General features: G+C 38.2%; 1 protein-coding gene and 1 pseudogene across 1 annotated transcript in view; one reads left to right on the top strand and one right to left on the bottom strand.

Moving 5' to 3' along the window:
* Positions 1-22,809, bottom strand: part of LOC149191427 (TatD related DNase) — a 213,834-nt gene that overhangs the window by 153,303 nt on the left and 37,722 nt on the right. Inside the window, exons 2-3 of the mRNA XM_089404270.1 lie at positions 5,137-5,210; positions 4,836-4,917 (exon numbers count right to left, since the gene is read on the bottom strand). Coding sequence (XP_089260396.1) covers positions 4,836-4,917; positions 5,137-5,210 — 156 coding nt within the window. The remainder of the gene's footprint in view (positions 1-4,835; positions 4,918-5,136; positions 5,211-22,809) is intronic.
* Positions 16,734-17,218, top strand: LOC149191428 (cyclin-L1-1 pseudogene; annotated as a pseudogene).

Raw genomic sequence — 22,809 nt, 5'->3', positions numbered from 1 at the left:
TTCTTGACAAAATTTACAGGAGCACCCCAAGGTGAAACACTGGGTCAGATGTGTCCTATATCCAGTAGTTTCTTCAGCTGGATTTGTAACTCTTAAAGTTTCGAAGTCGTCATTCTATAGGGTATTTTAGAGATTGGTTTTGTACCAGGTTTTAATTCTATTGTGAGATCCAGCTCCCTTTGAGGAGGTAATCCTAGTAGTTCTTTTAAAAAATAAAAAATAGAACATCCGGAAAGTCAGATAACATCGGATATTGTTCTAGGGATGGCCCTTTTTCTTTGCTTACTTCCTTAACTGCATATACCTGATAGCCTTTTCTTAGGCAATGTTTCGTTTGCATTGCCAAAACGAAGCGTAAAGATATATTTCTCTTAATGCTATGGGTTTGGATTGCCTCTCCTCCATCATTTATGCGGAGAATTCCTTTTTTGTAACAATCTACCCAAGCTTGATGAACTTCTAACCAATCCATCCCTATGACGAGATCATAAGTTCCTAAGTCTGTGACATACACTTTTAACTTAGTCGAACATACCCCTAGATCAACTTTGCATTGCTCAACACTTAAATTTACGGACTAAAGTTCTCCTGGAGCCATTTCTACTTGTCTGAAATCGTTTTGCTTGCGGGCTGCCAACCCACATTTGTCTAATGCATTTGAAGAAATGAAACTATCAGTAGCCCTAGTATCAAATAAGATTTTTAGTTTTATGTCGTTAATAGTACCTGAGGACTCTACTACAATGGACTGATGTTTTGCCTGATTGTTGTTGACTATTGCATGGATTCTATGATTGCCTTAGGTATTTGATGATGGCTCTTTTCTTGTTCTATGCATTATACTTGATGAGGCTTCTGGACAATCACGTTGCAAATGTAGTCCTCCACATCTTCAACAATTAACCTAGGGTGATCCCTTTGAGTCAAATTGCAAATTTCTAGAAAGGGAGCTCCATCATCTTGGGCTACTTCCTCTCACACTTCTTCCTCTATTAGTAGTTCCTCAAGAGTTCCACTGACTTGCGTTAGATCTTGCTGATTCTACAGATGTGAAGCCCAGATTTTTGAAAATTAACTAAGTTTAACAAATTCAATGCTCAAAATCCAAACAATGATATTTAAAGCAGAGTTTACCAGTTTAATATACAGATAAGTACCTAGCTTCCACGTTTGAAGTCGATCCTAAGCTGTCATAGATCCAATTTTTCCCCCGTTACCAAAATGACCAAATCCTCCCTACCAAACTGAGCACAACCTCGGTACCCAGTTCCAGAATACTTCACAATTGAAGCACTCTGGCCCCCATGCCCAAAACCCCAAGAACAATTAAGACTCAGTATTCACTCTCTATTTGTGACTCTCTCCACCATTCCTCCTGCATCCATGAAACTAGAAATTTTGAATCCCCCTTCATGGCCCCCGTTCAGTCTCTTTTATATTCCTTCGATGTCCATCGCCTCCAAATTAATCACCGCCTTCCATCCTCTGATATCGGTCTCTTCCTTTGTTTAGAGACGATGGAATTTTATTAAATGGAGTGTTTGGGTATACTCTTTTAATTATTCGTTTGGGTATAGTCATTTATTTATCTAATTTATAATTTATCATTATCTTGTTTTGATTTAAATTACTTTACTTATGTGTTAATTAAATCACTTTAATTAAAAGTTAATAAATTACTTTATTTACTTTAGTTAGGTTAAATTATAAATTAATTACATTTAATTTATAATCCATTGCATTATATATATATAATGGTGGCATACCTATCAAATACCCTACTTGATATATTCATTATATTCTGGTGAGTTAGGAATTTACTTCGATAATCATTTTATTACCTTAAACTTAGACATTTTCCAATGTTAGCCAGTATGTGTACTAGTGCAGTACATGTGATACATGCATATGTAGCTATCATATGCATGTCTTGTAAGCATGCTAATATTTCTATGTTCCCTATAACTCGAGGTGGGTCATTACAACCATCTTGTCTTGCTTCCAATAAAAGTGTCTTCATAGGGGTGATCTTCAATGACTTTTCTTTAGCCCAGTACTGATACCATGTTAATTTTTCTTAGGCCTATATTGTTTTTTGCTTTGATAATTACATTTCATCATTTCCATATTAAATTCACCCCACAACATTATTTAGATTTACATCTTTATTCAACAACATATGCAACTATATAGAAAGAACAATATTATCATCAATGCAACAGAACATAAAGGAACAATAGAAGAAAAGCATTCACACATAGAGACATCGGGATTGGTGAGAGACCAAGGAAAAAACCACTACAGGGAAAACCTTTCAAATTCTTCTTATTAAATTGTCATTGAATGATTCGGCAAGAGAGAGTACAATTCATCCATATCAGCAACCATAAACCTATCCAGCAAAATCAACTAAACAATATCCATGAGATGAACCCAACAATTTTAATACTCAAAACCCTGCTTCAAAAGCCTGCAATCAACTGTCACTATCTGCGGTCCACTGCAGAAACCTACTGTCAACGAGCGAAATTTGCAGTCAACTGATAAAACCAAATCCTAGGTCCCAACCGCACGGACGATCAGATGTGCGTGCGGATGAAACCCTCGAACCGCACGCATGAGCCTGCGTGCCTGTGGTTACAATCGAAAATTGCCAATTACAAGCCTGCGGTTGTGATCCAAAAACCCTAAACAAGTGCGAGCTTCCGACCCGCCAATCTCGGACCTGTGAAAGCGAACTTCCATGAACTATCTCAGACCTGTGCAAGCCAAATCAAAGAAAGAACAATAGAATAATGCTTCATGATGATGTCCAAATGAGGGTCACTTGACTTGTATTTATAGCCATCCATGGGTGTCCAATTTATCTTTTGGGCTGACTTGATCAAATATGCACATGTGGGGCTTAATTCAAAATTACACTTTCCCTTGTCCAAATTGAGCGCTTCAACAGTCCAAATTGGTCATCTCGAAAAGAGGAATCTCGTCCCATGGTTGGAATTTGTCACTAAGCAGCCAAATTAACACTTCTTTGAGTGGAGGTAGGGTCCTTGAGGTCTTTCCTTTCCTTGAGATGGTGATTGTAAAATGTGTGAGCTTCCCAAGAATGCTTCAAGTGTAGAACCCTTCTTTGGATGAGCTAGGGTTTTGAGGTCTTTTATGATATTTATTACTTCCTTCCTTGATACTCCTTTTGTCCTTATGAATCCCTTCTTGATGGATCGATGTCCTCTTTGATGCCTTGACCTTTCTTGATATTCCTTTTGATAGTCCTTCTACAAGCTGCCTTTCCTTGTCTTGTCACCTTAGCTCCAATACCATGTTTAGAAATCTAGGGCAGCTAGGTTAAGTGATTTCTCTTACTTTGATAACTGCTTGTGATGTATTTTACTTAACTTAATTAGCTTCTTCATTCACTTGATTATATTTAGTGTTCTTATCATCAAACAACTACCAAATCATAAAGATCAATGAGACAAGAGGACACAAGATATAGACAATCAGCCAGGGCCAAAACCTCTCCTCTTGCGAGGAAAACCCCACAAGAATTCTTCTCTTCTTTTAGAACTTCAATTGACGAATTCCAAGACCTATGACCCTTGACCAAAACCCCTCCAAGGCCAAGTCAAACTTCTCCTTTGAAGAACTTTCTTCTAGCAAAGTCAACATAAGTCAATCCAGCTTCACAACTATTGCAACTCTCTTCTTTGACCTCAACTTCAGACTTGCAATTGGGACTGCAATTTTCAGCTACTGCAGAAACCCTAGTTTTTGCACGTTTGGAAGAATAAGGTGCTTTTACCCTCTTTTTCTCCTTCGCTTGGGATGGCTTCTTCTCCTAGGAAACTCGACTTGCAATGGAGACTTCTTGACAGACAAATCTTGGCTTCTTTGTATGGCTGTAATTCGGTGAATCGGTACTTCTGCAGCAGAAGGTAGCCCTAAATATCTCGCATGTGTGAGGTGAATAGCCCAAAAACAATCATTAAAAACTTTGTGTTTCTCTTCCTTAGATTCTCCTTCTCTTCGCTAGGTAGTCTTTCCTTCTTGTGCTTCCACAAACTTGATTGATGTCCTTTTGCAAATGAGGTCAAGTCCTATATATAGTCTTCTTGTTGCATCTTGTAGGTCGACTTGTCACTATCCTTAGGCTGACCCGTCTCTTGTGAAGGCCGATTTGTTGCTTGCACTTTGACAAGGTCTTGGAGGGTCTTTGACTCTACTTTTGACTCAAATAAATTTTTTTTACAATATGTAACATGCCCAAAAAGGGTCTTCCATACATGACAATGACTCAATTGACTTTTAGACTCAATGACAAACCCTAGAAACACACAACAGGTGCTTGACCTAAAAATAAATTTCCCTTGAACATGAAACCCATGCCTCAGGAATGACAATAATAAATTTATTTTTCTCTTTACAATAAATACATAAAATCATGATTACATATGTCATTATGAAGACTGAACCTAATTACATATTTCAACACCTTTTGAGGAAATGCATCCCCCAAATTGCAGAAATATTTTCCCTTGGGGGACACGGGGAAATGTTTCCTCGGGCATCACCCCATCCCACAGCATGAGAAACATGGGGAGTGTGCCCCCCACCCTAGAAATGCATCCCCATGGAACTGGGATACTATTACCCAAAATTTTGTCCTGGACAAAATTGGGGTAATATAGTAAGGTTCATGATGATGCATATATGAAAAAAAAATTTCCTTTTATAGAGAAGAATAATATGTGCAATCATACAGATTATTTTAATTCAAGAGTAAAGGTGCAGAGATGGAAAGGTAAAAGGTACCATATACTGATAAAGGTACTTACTTCTCCTACTGCAGCAGAAGGCACTGTCTCGAAAAAGCTCTTCAATACAGTCAACCAGTTGGAGGAGCATTTACCAACAAACCTATGAGATATACAGCAAGTGCACACGGATCATAACCAATATGTTTGAACAAATGAGTTTCAGCTGTCTATTAGGCCAGCATCTTGGGAACCTTAATATTTAAACAAAACTTATGAGAGAGCTAATGATCGTGTACATGCACAGATGCCATCAAAATGTTAAATCCAGATGAAATCAAGACATAAAGGTCCAACAATTGCCTCAAGACTAGAAATATACCAGGGATGGAGACCAAAGCATGGAATAACTGATGAATGTGTTTCACCCATCTGCTTCACCAATTCCCAATCTTCCTGTTCACAAGACAGCTAGAATGAAAAAAGGTAACATTCTGCAAGGACATATGAAATTTGAATGGCTAGTGATGCAAACTCCGACTCGGACTAGGAACATTAACGCTAATCACAATTCCTCAATATAACCGAAGAAGAAATAAATAAACAACAAACAAACAAACAAACAAACAAAAAAATTGATAGAAAGTTTCATATTCTAATAAAAAATTGAAGATATGCATGCATTTTACAAGCTACACCTGCAAGGAAAAAAGCCCATCCATCAAAATCAGCCATGCAGGGCCTAAAGATATTTTTATGATAAAAATAAATAACAATTTAAACAGCATAATGAGCGGCTCATAAGAGATACAACGAAGTACAGAAAAACAGCACTTGCCTAACCTCAGTAATCAGACAATGATTAAAAAGAGATAATGGTTTACCAGATAGAACCCTAAGTGTGCAACTGTGGCAATGGTTATTAAAACACTAGTCCATGTGAGATACAAGACCAGTTCCCAATGGACAAGATCACAAAAATATGGCAGGAGAAATGATAGTAGTGTTCGCAGGGTAACAAATCTGGTGGCTGTGTCAAGGTGGTCTTGATGTGTATATCAATTACAACAATGCCTTGCCGAAAGATTTGATCTCCTATAAAAGAGCAAAGATAACTAACATTGCTGTCCATAACTAAGAGAATAGCAGAAAATGGTCCCTTGCCCATATCCATTGTCATGCATTTTAGGTAATTTCAGATACATTTAAATGTCATGAACTTATCCAAATATAAAACACTCACAATGCAGTTACATCTTTGCTAAAATTGAGAGGATGAAGATGTGCCACAAGAAATTTATAACCAGTGGCAACAGGCTACAATAGTCCACTAACTGCACAGAGAACTACCACAATTAATGGGAAGAAAGGAAAGTTTGATATGGACAAAATTTTGAAATCCTGAGACTTTGATTTGTGTTCTGTCATGAAATAAAAAATAACTACGATGTCGGATCCAGATCAGCAATTGGATTGATATTTCAAGTATGAGTGAAAAGTGGCTAGGAGTTCCATCTCCCTTTGATTAGTTGTGCTGGAACTTTGATTCAACAAAAATGCTGTTGTCTAGACTGCTTCAGCCCAAACTGATCACTGCGACTATGTCCTTTAATCATACATTTAGCCATTTCCATTATTGATTTCTGCTACATCATTTTATTGCAGCTTTGCCTTTTAATACCATGTTGACAGCCAAAATCACGAAATCCCTTGGACTCATACTTCCCTCGTTTATCACTCTTTAATATCTTAATGTTTTCTGTCACCACACAAAAATGGATGGCTTCTTTCACATTTTCATGAGCTTTCTTGACTCACCAAGCTCACCACAAAATCCTTGTGTTCACTGACAATTACTGCTTGTGCAGAGAAACTTGGAGGCTACACACCTTGCTCTATTTAGCCTGAGCATTACTCAGTGATCACATTACACGGATTGTACCTAGAGTCTTGAGAGCACATGGATGCATCATCTGAGCATGATGTCAGCTTGAGGGGAGACTTAGAATGTGAATGCCCTACCATGGGAGATGTCCTAATGAAGATCACCCTATTTAACAAGCGATTTAAGGCATTCTACAAGGCTCCTTGGGGCATTACACATTATTCGAGGCATATTTCACATATTTGAAGGTATACACTATATTTCACTATTGAGGTAGTTGGGGTCAGGGTACTTTGTTCAAGGCATTTTCTAAATGTTTGGAGGAGAGCCCTTTCCAGAAGAATGCCATGTGGCATTGCTAACATGGTCCACACCCTCAAATAAAGAATAAACGCATGCATTTTTTATAAAAATACTTATTTTTCCAAGTAACATAACCCATGGGAAACCACCCGAGTACTTCCCCTCCTTCTGAGAATGGCACCCTGGGTAAACCCTAAGATTCTTCAAGGCACAAGGCCAAGTCAACAATTCATGACTAGATCATATATAGCTCACCAACAACTGGCTCACTAAAAATAAAATGTCACAAATCCTGTTTTGAACCTATGTGAGGAGGGCAACATCTTTTTCTCACAAACTACTTGAACTGCACCCAACTTATTGTAGATTACTTCTTACATTCACATTAAAGAAAACAAAAGGTGGAAGGATATATACAACAATATTTACAACCACTTCCTTAAAGCTACAAGAACATAAATAAAATCTGAATAGGCACCAGAACCTAACAATTTGGTGTCCTTGATAAGTGTTACAACTTACAGGAAAATGTTGCACCCTAGTGCAAAGTGTCACAAGAAGACTAAGACAATCACTAACATGGGAGAGTTGGCACTATCACCTCAAAAAACTACTTCCCTCAATGTAGCAATGGACGCAATCCAACACAAATGAGGTTTCCCTAATAGATCTACGGGATAAAATGATCTAGACAAACCAAGTCAAGAGCCCCCTAAGGCTTCTACTTCTATCACCACTACTCAAGAGGATTAATAATTAGGTTTTGTGGTGATTTAGATAAGTAATTTCCAGATTTGATTTCAAAAGGTCCTATGGTTGTTTTAAAGGCCTAGGTCTAACCTTTGAGGATACTCTAGTTACAAGCAATGTTATCAGAACCGAACCGGTGACTGAACCGAAAAACCTTGTGGACTGGGAACCGGTAAAAAACCGGGAAAATAAATAAATAAATAAAATTTGGTTTAACAAAAACAAATATTCATATTTTAAAGAAAAACATATATAATCATGTGCATCCATATGAATCCAAACCATTTATACACAAATATGAAAAAGTTCTCATTTATATAGCAAGTAATAGTGTGCATATAACCAAAATAACACTTAGTGCAAAACATCGTTGAACCAAAAACATCAAGAACCAGGCTCTAACAGGCCCTCATAGTTCGAAATAACATGATAGTATGATACTACAGTCTACAAGACTATAGCTACAACCTACAAGTGCTAAGTGCTAATTGTCAATGTCATCATCAGAATCATCATCCTCATCATTCTCCTCATCCTCATTTGAAGAATGAGTAGCATCCAAGTCTGCAATCATTGCCTATATTGGGATCTTTGTCATCAATATAACCCTCTAAGCATTAAAATAAGATAGAAAAAGCGTAGAATGTCAAGTCAAGATTTTGTTTGAATGATGGGTACATTTTTAGTAGAGTCATGATAGAGGAGTTCGACAACCATTGCCACTAACATCAAAGTACATAGAGGGATTGGTAGTCTTCATTAAATACTAGCTCCTTACTCCTGTACATGACAAAATCCAATGGAAACGTTGCAATCCCCGCAATTCTGATATCCTAAAAAATTGTTAAGTATGTTGGATTTTGAGGGAAATCTAAAATTCTACTTTCTCCATATGAAATCCAATGAGGTTGGAACCACTCTCAAACATCCTAAGTCATTTCATGGTAATGTTAAAAAATTAAGTAAAAGGATGGAAATAAAAGATTAAGGAGAATGCCACTATTCTTAAATATTACCATGAAATTACCATGAAATGCATAGCAATAATAGGACCATAGATTTGAATATTACGCTGAGAACCATAGGCTTCAATATTAGGTTGGCCTAGGGGAGAATTAGAACTGGGCCAACCAAATGAAAATATCAAAAAAGAAAAAAAAAAAGCAATTTTTTTACACTGACCTGGGAAGGTACAAACTGCACAAAACCGGTCCTAAACCAGCCGGTTTGGTGGAATAGGTCGGAGGCCTAGTTCGTACTTGCAATGTTCCTAATGGGAAATATTAAGTGATATCAGCAAATAAAGCATAAAAATGTAACCATAAAACTAACACACCAACATAATGACAAATTGCACCAAAAATTGTACCAAGAGCTGAGCCATTTTATTAACTAAGAAAACAAGGTACATATAAATGAAGAAGAGGAACTTGGGTTTACTAAAACAAGCTAGTCAAGTCCTAGGTGAAAATGGAGTTGCCCAAGTGTTGGAAACTGCTCTCCCCAAATCTCTGCATTGGCCCAGTAAACTCTACTATTGCCGGCTGGAAAGGAGTTGGTGTTTCGGGCCTCTAAAGTCTAAATTGCTCAAAAAATTCTAGGAAATTAGCTGGAGCCTCCTCAAAAAGTGTTAGAAAACCGGAAAGGCAGAAAGATTTTCTTATGTTGCTAATTACTTGTGATATTATTATGCTCTTATTAGCTTCTTTATCTTCTTTTCATCAAGCAATCCTCAAAGCAAAAACATGACAATCATGGACACCAGATGTAGGCACTCAGCCAGGGCTAAAACCCCTATATAGGGGAAAACCCAGTTAAAGAACTCTTCCTTCAGTAGATTCAAAATGTGATAGACCAAGACCCTAAACCAACAGACCTTCCTCCTCCACCAAGTCAGCCTTTCAAGATGATTTAGCAATTTTCACTAGCCTCTTCTTGTCCAATAGCTTCAGCCCAGCAACAACCCAGAAATTTCGGCCCCAGCTTCAGAATTTCGGCCTCCCCATCTACTGCAAAATTTTGGCCCCCTGCAATACTCCAGAACTTCGCATGTGTGGGATAAGAGAGAGAAAAACTCGACTTCTCTTGTTTGATAAGGTTCTCCTTCACTAGCCCTTTCCTATTCTTCCTTAGAAATTCGCACTTTTTTTGGCACCAGAAGTTGCAGATCGAACTTGTCGAGTGTGTGAGACAAATGAGGTCGCATTGTTGCCTTTATATAGGAGTTTATGCCCCTCTGTTTAGGCCAACTTGTCCAACTTGAGGTCGACTTGGTGGAGGAAGCCTAATTTACCTATTTTACAAACAAACAAAAAACTTTCTTGACGAATAAAACCCAAGAAGGGTCTGTTACATTATGACATGGACAATGACACTTGACATAAACCCTAGAAGCCTTCAATGGAGGCTTTGACCTAAGCATGAAACCCATGCTTTAATAAGTCAAATTCTTTAATAATAAAATTTATTTTCCTTTCTTTTGACAAATACAATACATCATGACTCAAATACAATTATGAAGACCGACACTAGTTACATTCTTCAACACAAGGAACCTAGAACAACCCAGAAAAATCTCACGGATCCAAGTGGTGGAAATGTTCCCAAACTGAACTACGCCCTCCTCTAGTGATTTCTGCTATTGTCTAATGATTGGAACATTGATTTCGGCCAGAAACACTGCCCAGAAAATTCTGTGAAATTAACCTTGGGTTCCTTTCACCAAACCCACGAAAACCCAGAAAGGGTTTGCGCTGAATCCACTGACCCCCAGTGACCCCCAACAAGTGCAACTACAAATCGCCCAATCTGGCTAGAAAATGCACCACAGCTTGATATTATGGAATTATGCCCAAATCTACTACTCGCTAAATTGTCCCTTGAGGTTTACCTCCAATCTCCGACCCTTATCTCTCCACAATTCTTCTCCCTTCTTCCCCTGTGCAAGCTAAGCCACAAACCCCTATGCACTTCCAAATGAAGAGAATTTCATCCCACAGATTTGTTGCTCTCTATCCCTACAAAATCACCACACAAATCCCTGTTCCAAATAAGAAAATCCTCCTACAAATAATCCAAACTCCAACTCGTTGTATGCTGGACCACGATGAATAACTTGAATTGCCTTTACACCCAGGAAATACGTAGAGCTGAGAATACTGTTGTTAATGAAGCTTTATGAAAGCCCAACAATGGACTCCTTGAATTCCCAACTAGGGAGGCACTCGAAGTCCTCCGAAGATGGGGTGGAATCCTGCCTAGAATTCCTATGTTAAACAGCACTCTACCCTTGCGCTAAACAACTCCAAGAGAAGATGAAGTGTTAAGTGTAATAGTCAAAAGATGATCCACAAAATGAGTCCCTCCTCCTTTTATATTTTCTCTCCATCCTTCTAGACTCCTTTTAATATTATTTTATTGGTGGGGGCCATTTTCCACTTAGTTACTTTTTCCACCATTCTAATGAAATAATAATTTGTCGTCAATCTGCAATAAAATAATACTTGCCACCTTTATCCAAAATACTATTTGCCCCTTTTAATTAATATTACCCAAATTGGGAAAAATTCCCATGAAAACAAAATTGGACAAAATTCCCATGATCACAAAATTGGGGATATTACAGTCCTCCCCACCAAAAATTGCTTGTCCTCAAGCAATGCCCGAACAAGCACTCTCTCTATCAACTAACCCAAATGGCTACTGCAAATGATATCGAGGTCCCAAATGTGCCACTGAGTCATCCCTATCCCCAACACTATTGTTAGATGATCCAAAATACAAAATTCATAGTTCACAAAGTTAGGATAGAATATTTATTTATTTAGAATATTTAATTAAATATTGGAGACACTTAGAAATAGAATATTGTTGTAAAAGATATGACATCTAGAATAATGTCGTATCTTAGGCTCCAATTTAGGAGTAGAGTTAGTAGATTGGTTAGAATTGCATTTATTGTAAATGGACACTTGTTAATTTAATAAGTAGTCCATAACTAGAATAGGTTAGGAAATTAAGCTTATATATAGTTCATTCTCCTGATTGCAAGAGTGTTGGAGTGTGTGTGTAAACTCTTGCAAAATTATTATGTAATTTCTTTTCTGATTAATAAAATTGTGTGTCTGAGGACACTTCTGCCATTATTGTGGTATCAGAGCTTCAATAATGTAGCTGATGTGAGGAGGAGATTCCAGCTCTACAAGTTTTTGGAAAACTCCATTGAATTGATCAGCAAATGATTGGTATGAAAATTGTCCAGTTTTTGTTCAAAAGGAAAAGAAATTTTATTATTTTATTGATTTTAGATTTTTAAATCTGAAAATCAATTTTTTATTATTATCAAAATTTGCTCCTGTGTCTTGAATTTCTGTTATCTGCTCCGCTTCAACACGCTGCTTGGCCATGATAAGAACATTTCTCATGCTTTCAATAAGGTTGTAGGCAATGTCGCCCAAGGCAGCAATTCATTCGGCTCTTTGCAAAATTCTCAAATTGCAAAGGGCTCTGTTCTTGTGAAGGGCCAAATTGTGCTCAGTAGCAAAACGAGCAATGACCAGACATATAAATACAAAGCAAGTGATGGGTGTTATTCAGAAAAAAAATGCCTTCGGAATCAGTATTGTCTCACAGAGGTCAAGCTTTGAAAGCCACGGAGAAAAGAATGCTTGGAAGTAACGTTATCCAAGATCGAGTAAACTTAGGGGTGGTTGCTGGCATTTGGAAATTTAATTACAATGATGGCTCTATTCAAATCTGATGATCCAAAGTGCAATTCGGCATTGAGGGATGCCTCCATGATTCAACGTGCAGTTTATTGAGATTTGATTCCTTTGTTCCGTATGTCGGAGATGATTCCACGAACAACGAGTGATTGTGTGGAACAATTACAATCTTAGCATAATTTTGTTTTTACAGTTTCGTCCATCGGCGTTGCAGAAGTGTTGATCGATGTTCTCAGGTTGCCACAAGAAGGCATCCATTACAGCGATGATTGTCTGAGAATTGCGTACTGGGTTGATTAGTTTTCAAATAGTTTGACTTGTGATTGCAGAATAGTGTGGTAAGGATTGGTATCATTCAAATGTTGATGCCAGTTTATGATTATGGTAAACAAAGTCGATAACAGTCTCAGTTGAAAGTCAAAGCTTGATTTATTTTTAAATATTGTGTTTACCATATTATTCTGTCAAAAATTATATATAAAAAAAATTGTTAAACACACATGGACAGCGAAAGAGAATATGAAAGATAAATCATGCAGTACATTTTTTTATTAACAAGAGATTTACATTTATAGTACATTATGTGACTCTTGGGTTTCAGATCCCAAGGTCTCTTGGACTTCTTTGTCCATTCGACTTCCACACTAACCCACTTAGGATTAGGTGTCCAACATTCCCCCCCCTTAATCCGAAGGGTTATGTATAAGTCCAAGAAGAGAGCTGTAATACAAAATGTGCAAAAAATGCATGGCAGCACTAGGCTGAATGTGCTCTCTGAAATGTTGGTATAAAGGGCGGTGGTTTAAGGATGACCACCAACACTGGAACGCTTAGTGCAATTCCCGGAACTCTTCCAAAACTGGCAAGAAACTGAAGTTTTCTGCTAGAGGAAGTGATCCTGTTGTTTTAAAGAGGGAAACCTTCAACCATAAAAGGGAGGTCTCACCCCGCATAAAAGGTAAAACTTCAACCTGAAAAGGGAAGTCTCAACCTGTGATGGTTTAAGGATAACCAACAACTCTAGAATGCTTAATACAATTCCTGGAACTCTTCCAAAACTGGCAAGAAGCTGGTGTCTTCTGCTAGAGGAAGTGTTCTCAATCTGTGATGGTTTAAGGATGACCAACAACTCTGGAATGCTTAATGCAATTCCTGGAACTCTTCCAAAACTGGCAAGAAGCTGGTGTCTTCTGGTAGAGGAAGTGTTCTCAATCTATTCACGGGCATCTTTGTCTCTGGCTGCAACTTTGAAACTGGTGTGGCAGGTTGTGGCTCAGGCTCGCTTGATGTGACTTTGAAGCTTGTAGATGACCATCATTTCCCCCCCTGTCAGATACAAGGTGAGAAGATGGAGAAAACTCAACTGCAAGACTGTTCAATACTCTGGAACAAGTTCTGACATGTGTTTGGAATATCTTCTTGGCTGTTGATGCCCATTGCCAAGAAGCGATCCATCCAAGATGAATCTTTGTTCTTGCAGGATGTTTGTTTTTGAAGCATCTGTTTGAAGAATGACTGGTTTTATGACAGTGCTTACATGGATGAAGATCAAAACAGTGATCTTTCAGATGGCCAACTCGATCACAGTGTTGGCATTTCACGATCTGTTGTTTTTGTTGTTGTTGTTGTTGCTGTGGAAGAGGGGCAGAATCTGGAACAGCTGGAGGTGAACTGTCATGAAGAGCAGGTGAACTATCATGAATGAATCCAGCACTCCGAAACTGAATGGGTTTGGCATAGTCTGGAATATGAAAGGACAAGTCCTTGTCATATCCAAGACCAGTTCTGTGCTTGTTGTGGACAAGCTGTTCCCAAGGTCTAATGATGGGCTTGGGAAGTGCAGACTGAATTTCTGGATCAGCATGTACAATTGCTGCTTCATTGGGCACTGGATCTGAATGAACTTCAGCAATATTGTTTTGCTGTTTATGGGAGTCTGTTTCATTGTTCTGAACAGAAACAAGTTCAGAATGATGACTCCACTGCTGTAATTCTTCCTGCTGCAGTTGTGATTCAAGCTGCAAAAACTCAATATTCTCCTGTGCATTTTGTAGACATATTTTAATATTGAATAGAGAGGTTTTGTTGATCTTAACCATCTCATCAACAGTGGAATGTATCAGAGTATTTAACAACTCTAATGCATTATCAAGTCTAGTCATTTTCTTCATTATCTTATAAGTTAAAGAAACAGATCACAACTATCAACTAGTGAAGAAGAAGCAACAATCATTCACAATTCAATGTCACTGCAATATCCTTTATAAATGTCAGCAAAGGATCAGAGTGCAACATAAAAGATTACAATCAGCTCATCAAACTCTTTATGAAGCAGTTGAATCAAGGAAACAATGCACTATAGTGAGTTTTAAGTACAATGCCACAATTGGGGCAGCAGCAACTGCAAACTTGCTTGGATCCTTCAAGTACTCCTTCACTTTCAAATCAGCATCAGCAAAAAGTTCCCAGAATCCAGGTTCTTTAAAACGGACTAGTAATATGCATCTCAACCTTTTTTTTTACCCAAATCAAAAACCTCAATAGCTGGCAATTTCACAAGTGTACCATTTGCATGCGGAAGCTTATCTTTCATGTGGTTCAAAATCATTCACCATTGATTTCATACTTTCATTAAAAGTCATCATATATGGAATTATCTCAATTCCAATATCTACTCATCAGCAGGCAAATTCATAACTTCTTAAACCCACTGACTCAAATCATTCAAATGCTCATCAACCCAATAAACATCATTCATATATGACCAAAATTCAATGAAACAATGTGCCCATTATTTTAATCAATGAAAGGCTTGGACTTGTCCTTACTCAATGCGCCCTTGATCTTTTAGCAGTGGTACAAATGATCCCCAATGAATCTCAGCCTCCTAAAATGATGAAGAATTCGGTCTTCCAGGCATCCGGAACTCCTACATAATATATGCCCTTGGATTCAAATAAGGAAATGCTTTCGGCCTGCAAGAATGAATGGCTCTTTCCCTATCAAGAATGAATGGTTCTCGCCCTATTAAGATCTGATGTCAAATAATATACCTCTGCTCCTATTGTAAAACGCTACCACAATTATAAACAGAGTCTTCAAAAAATATTTAACACAGAGGCATCATACTGTCAGCAAAAATGTTTAACGCAGAGGCAAGTCGTCCCGAGAGGCAAGTCCTGAACCAACGGCTTTACATATATAAAAAGAACAGATTCAAGCTCAAAACCAAAACGTTTTGATGGACATACTTCAGATAGCGCTCTTGTTACATCAAATCGATAGCCCAGCCAACGGCTTTACATATATAAAAAGCACATTCAAAATTAAAACAGCGCATTCAATATATATCATGCTACCAATATATATCACCGTATATATATCACTTCAAAACAGTTCAAATTCGATATCTAGTGCCTTCATTCGAATGAAATGCTGGTAAGTTCAATTCTCTCTTACTTGAAGCGAAACCAACCCCTCAAGGGAAACACTCAGATTGTGGAGCACATATCTCTGGTCATGTTCCTCCTGTAGCTAGAAAAGCGTTCTTAGCATGGACATTTTCCACACGAGATATTCAGGAACTCATTTGCCACCCTTACAAACACTTCAATGCCTTGCTCTTTCAGGGGCGCAAATTTGATCAGTTTGGAAAGTACCAGCAAATTTGAACACAATGCGCATAGATAAGAAATTACCAGCAAATTTCACAAAGGAAATATTTTATGCAATGGAAAAGCACTTTGGTCAGAATCGAACTATTCATCCTGGAGACATGGTTATTGATACATCAGCGTCCAATTATGGAGCATTTGAACACAATGCTGCTTCAGAAAATACCCCACTGCATAAGGATATGAAGTTGGAGATGCCGTTAGATGTTATGCTTCGCCTCTTGAGTTCGTCTTTCAGCTCTGTAACCTTCCACTGCTCCAGAGGGCGATTCCTAAAACCCCTTCAAGGCAAACAATCCAGGTAACAATCCGAGTTCGAATCCGAACAAGTGCTCAACAGAATATTCACCTCGGATAAGCAAAGCAATATCGTCCAAACCCTCAAATAAGGCCTCAGAATGGACTCACTGCCACAATTAATGTGCTAAGGTCAATTCACTGGCTCAGAGAAGGCTTTAGAATGAACTGGCTTAAATATTGGCTACTGCCATTGTTAATTCCTCCGAGGTAGTTTAATGTCTTAGAGATAGACTGCTGCCTCAGTTAAGGCCTCAGAGATGGTCCACTGCCTCCACTTTGATGAGTTTAGCCCGACGTCCTCAGTAAACAACCCTCACGAGCCTCAGGAACATCTTGCTGCAACAGAAAGGGCCTATACACATAGTCACCATGATTTACACAGCAATCGACACGTTCTATGTGACGGACGAGCAGATTGCCAATTCCCCCTCGCGGAAAGATGGAATCGACGAACAGACGGAGATGACTCTCCGTTTATTCGGTTGCGAATTGATTCAAGAAAGCAGAATTCTGCTTAGATCACCACAAGCAGTTATGGCAACAGGCCAGGTTCTTTTTCATCGATTCTATTTCAAAAAATCATTTGCACGCTTTAACGTCAAGCGGGTTGCGGCAAGTTGTGTTTGGCTTGCGGCGAAGCTTGAAGAAAGCCCTCGGAGGATTCCGCAGGTTTTGAATGTGTTTCATCGAATGGAATGCAGGCGAGAGAATTTGCCTCTTGAACCTTTAGAACCTCATTCCAAAAAATATGCAGAGATGAAGATGGACTTGAACCGAACAGAACGCCACCTTTTGAAAGAGATGGGATTCAAGAAAAATATCAAATAGCGCAGGCGTTCAAACCAGGCAGTGCGCAGTCTCAGGACAGAGGGAGTCAAGTTTAATGGCTTATTCAAGCACATTCAGTATTGCAGGCGAGCTACAAGAATCCGTTCATGTGGGCAGAGAAATCAACGCACAGGTATAACGGCCTCAGCGTTAGGTAGTGCCACCTTAACCAGAGAGGGCGAGGAAGAAATTATGGCATGGTCTGACTGCTCAGAGAGCGACAGAGGCAGAGGCAGAGTAGCGCTCTGGACAGAGGCGTTAATTATGGACAGAGCCCAATTTGCAGAGAATATGAAACGGTTTTGAAGTCTGAGCGTATTTAACTGAACAGGGCGCAGGAATTATAAATAGAATATGTCAGGGCAGCGCAGGTGTGGCAGACAGACATCTCAGAACCGCTTGGACAGCGCTGGCAGTGTCAGGAGCAGCTAAAATTTAGCTGAAGTAATATTCATGAGAAAATATTCCTGAGATGCAGAATTGATGGCAGAAATGACTGCACAGAAAGGCCATAAGACAAATGGCTCACATTAATTATGCAGGGCAGGAATACGCCTGCTCTGATACCATGTTAAACACACATGGACAGCGAAAGAGAATATGAAAGATAAATCATGCAGTACATTTTTTTATTAACAAGAGATTTACATTTATAGTACATTATGTGACTCTTGGGTTTCAGATCCCAAGGTCTCTTGGACTTCTTTGTCCATTTGACTTCCACACTAACCCACTTAGGATTAGGTGTCCAACAAAAATCGAAACTCAGAGGGTATTGAAAATTAAAAATTTTGTAATTTTTGGAGTAATAAGGAGATTCTATCTGTAATTTTTTATTTGGAGAGATAAGTGAGACATTGTAACTCAAGGTAATTTTTTTACTTTGAGGGGGGGTTAGAGTACATTTTGCATAAAACATTGCAAGGATTGTAAATCAGTGAAATTTTGAAAGATTTCAATTGTAAAATTCTTAAGAGAAATTGACTACAGCCAAGTGCAAAGCTCAGTTATTTTTCTCCTCCAACGACTATACGAGGGTCAAGGCCAAGCCCTAATAGATCGTTTTTGCGTGGCGTGTTTCGTGTGACGTGTTGCTCATCTCTTTCCTGTGCTTGATTATTTTTGGTGTAAAGCTTCAAACCTACAATGTCGAAGTTAATTAATCTGTTCTCTAATTTTGTTAAGCTTGAAGGGGTGAAATCATACAAGACATGGAAGCGTCTCATTGAAAACACTCTAATATATAATGAATTGTGGCAAGACATATGTGATGGAGACATTAAGCCTAATAAACCCACAAATGTAACTTCACTTGAAAAATGGGAAGTTAAAAATGTCAAGGCACTAGCTCTTATAAAGTCTTCAGTTAATGATGAGATGTATATTCATATTGAAAACGCCTCAGATGCATGGTTTTCTTTGCGTACTTTCAAAGATCTATTTGATACACAACCTGAATCAAAAAAGGTTGATCTACAACTTAAGTTGCTTCAACAAAAACTAACTGAAGGAGGAGATGTCCTTGAGTATATCTCCAGGCTTAAAAATATTAAGCAAGAAATAGTAAAAGTTGGATTTCCAACAGTAGATGATAGTTTCATGACCACAATTCTAATTGTTGGATTGCCTTCTTCCTACACGCATTTTCTGGAAACTCTACAAGTGACTGAAAGTTAGATAAATTAAAGTTTGATGAGCTAAGTGAGATGTTGGCTCAACATGACAAAACTTTTGGGAAGAAGAAACAAGGGGAAGATGTCTTCTTCACAGAGGCCAGCACAAGTAAATCATCAACTGACAATTCTAGAGGAAGAGGACATTTCAATCAACATCCAACAGCACATAGTGGACAAGGTCGTGGAAGAAGCCAAAATAGAGGAAACTTTCAAAACAGAGGCAACTTTCAAGGCAGAGGAAACAATCAAGGAAGAGGTCAAAGTCAAGGCAGAGGGCAAACTCAAAGCAGAGGCAGAGGACAGTATCAAGGAAGAGGCAAAGACTTGAATCAAATTGTCTGCAGAAGATGTAACAGAGTGGGCCATTTTGCAGAAGATTGTAGAACTTCCATTGATAAAATTCCAAAGTTCCATCAAAACACAGCTCAATTTGCCACTGATCAAGACAATGATGGTTCAGAATATGTCTTCACATCAAGTCAAAGCTTAGAATCAGCAGCATTAGTTTCCACTTTTCTTAAAAGTGATTATGAAGATGCATGGATTTTAGATACAGGGGCAACTCAACACATGACTTTTCGACAAGACTTCTTTTGGAACTTCCAACCATGCCACCTTAGTTCAATCTTTCTTGCTGATGATACAAAACATACTCCTTATGGAAAAGGTGTCGTTAAAGTTTATCTTCCTGACATTGGAGAAAGATTGATTTCAAATGTATGGTATGTACCCACCTTTAAAAAGAATTTGTTGTCTTTAGTCTCGATCCGACAAGCTGGACATTAGGTGGTTTTGGAGGATGGCCTAGTTAAAATTAATTCAATCAAACAGAACATGAAAACAGTGATGACAGGATATGAAGATGGAAAACTGTTACGAATGAAAGGAATAGTTATTCCAAGGAATTCTGACTTTGCAGGGGCAGCAAGCACAAACATTTCACCTATTAGATTATGGCATGTGAGATATGGACATCTAAACTTTGACAGTCTCTCTCAACTACAAAAACAAGGAATGGTTAAGGGACTTCCTACCTTCAAGAAAGAAAATGCAAGATGTGAAGCTTGCATTTATGGAAAACAAAGTCGAGAGACTTTCCCAACAAGTTCATGGCGAGCAAACAGGCATTTGCAATTAGTACACAGTGACATTTGTGGACCCTTGCAAGCTTCTCTAGGAGGTTGCAAATATTTCTTACTCTTTATTGATGATTTCAGCAAAATGACATGGGTTTACTTCTTGAAGCATAAGTCAAATGCATTTGAAAAGTTTAAAACTTTTCATCAACTTGTTGAAAATGAAGTCAAAGAAAAGATTGGCACTCTTAGAACTGACAATGGAGGAGAATTCACTTCAAATGAATTCCAAAGTTATTGCAGAGACAATGGGATCAAACGACATCTTACAAATGTCTACACTCCACAGCAAAATGGAGTAGTAAAAAGAATGAATCGCACTTTGTTAGGAATGGCAAGATCTATGTTAACTTTTAAAAAGTTAAGTCCTATTTATTGGGCAGAAGCAATCCATACAGCTGTTTACTTAAGGAACAAGTCTCCCACTGCTTCTTTGGATGGAATCACACCTTATGAAGCATGGTTTGGTTTCACACCTAAAGTTAAACACTTTAGAGTTTTTGGTTTCGTGTGTTATGCCTTAGTTCCAAAAGAAAAACGAAATAAGCTTGACTCACGAAGTTTCAAATGCACAATGATTGGATATTCGGATGAGAATAAAGGGTATAGGCTTTTGTAATGGGAAATTTATTGTCAGCAGAGATGTAATTTTTTATGAAACTGAGCATAAGAGTGCTGAAGAAATAGAACATCTTCTTCAAAAATTGGAAACAAAAGGAGATAAAAGGAAAGGAAATATTCAAAGTCAACCAAATTCACAAAATTGGTATGAACTTGATTTTCCTTCCTCTGAAGATGATTCATCCATCTACTTCACCAACACAGTCTGGGTCTTCTGGCAGTTCATCAAAATCTCCTAGTAGCAGAGGTTCTTCTGACAATGATTCTCCGCCCACAAAATCTGCAGTTGATCAACATACCTCTGTTTACATTAATCCTCTTTATAATGATGGTGACTTTTCAGAATCTCAAACAAGTGAACATCAATTTCCAAAATGGGTTGTTCAACTTTTGAAAGATGTAAGGCCCGATGAGAAAAATAAAACAGGAACAAGGGGGTCAACCAAGAATGAAGGAAATTTTGCCTTGATCACGAATGATTTTACTGAACCCTCCACGTACAAAGAGGTAGTAAAATATAAAGAATGGCAACAAGCTATGGTTGAAGAATATAAGGTAGTTCAAGACAACAACACTTGGAAACTTGTTGATTGTCCTCAAAGTGTTAAACCCATCGGATGCAAATGGGTTTACAGAATTAAGTACAACCAAAATGGAGAAATCGACAAGTACAAAGCTAGACTTGTGGCTAAGGGTTTTGCACAACAGGAAGGCATTGATTATGAGGAAACTTTTGCTCCTACAGCAAAATGGAACACCATCCGCTTAACACTCGCATTAGCAGCACAAAAAGGATGGAAAGTGCATCAGATGGATGTAAAGAGTGCTTTCCTCAACAGAGATTTACAGGAAGATGTATATATGACACAACCGCCAGGTTTTGAAATTGAAGGGCAAGAACATAAAGTCTATAAACTGATTAAGGCTTTATATGGGTTAAAACAAGCTCCACGAGCTTGGTATGCCAAAATGGATGAATACCTTCGGAAAGTTGGCTTTCAACGAAGTGAATCTGATGATACTTTGTATGTACGTCAACAGGGTAAAAATCTGGTGATTCTTGTTATGTATGTAGATGATTTGATCATTACTAGAAACAATGATGATCATATTGTACAGGTGAAAAAGGAGTTACATGCAGGATTTAAGATGACAGATTTGGGACTACTTCACTACTATCTTGGAGTTGAAGTATTCCAACGTCCACATCATATTTTCATTTCTCAGAGTAAGTATGCAGCAGAAGTTCTTCAGCGATTTGGAATGCAGGATTGCAAGCCCGTTCTTACCCCCATGGAACAAAACTTGAAACTTTCAAAATTTGAGGGGGGGAAGGTAGACAGCACTACTTATAGACAGTTGATTGGCAGCTTGATTTATCTGACAACGACTCGACCAGATCTATCTTATGCAGTTAGTATTCTTTCACGCTTTATGCAGGAACCACGAGACAGCCACTGGAATGCAACCAAAAGGGTTCTACGATATATCCAAGGAACAAAAGATTTTGGTCTTCTTTACAAAAAGACTAAAAACTTTGTACTTGGCGGATTTTCAGATGCCGAATTTGCTGGCAGTATTGATGATCGAGCATCAACCTCCGGTTATTTAATGAACATGGGGTCAGCTGCAGTATCTTGGAGTTGCAAGAAACAAGCTACAGTGGCCACTTCTTCAGCCGAAGCAGAATACATATCAACATGGGAAGCAGCATGTGAAATTGTTTGGTTGCGTAGAGTTTTGCAGGATTTGGGCATTCCTCAAGCAGAAGCTACATCATTATTCATCGACAGCCAGTCAGCCATAAAGCTTGCCAAGAATCCAGTTTTTCATTCCAAAACAAAACATGTGGACACCAAGTATCATCACATTAGATCGCTCATTGCCAAGGACGTCATCAAGCCAGTTTATTGTCCTTCAGAAGATCAGGTCTCCGATATTTTCACAAAACCACTTGGCAGGATCAAATTTACTAAGTTCAGAGATGAACTTGGTATCTGTTGTAATGTATCTTTGGATCATAGGGGGGAATGTTAGATGATCCAAAATACAAAATTCATAGTTCACAAAGTTAGGATAGAATATTTATTTATTTAGAATATTTAATTAAATATTGGAGACACTTAGAAATAGAATATTGTTGTAAAAGATATGACAT

Source organism: Pinus tabuliformis, chromosome 2_2 (assembly GCF_031772625.1).
Source record: "Pinus tabuliformis cultivar Carrire ecotype Pingquan chromosome 2_2, CPIR1, whole genome shotgun sequence".
NCBI classification, from domain to species: domain Eukaryota; kingdom Viridiplantae; phylum Streptophyta; class Pinopsida; order Pinales; family Pinaceae; genus Pinus; species Pinus tabuliformis.
Note: the sequence above shows the minus strand (reverse complement) of the source record. Positions and strands in the feature narration are given on the sequence as shown.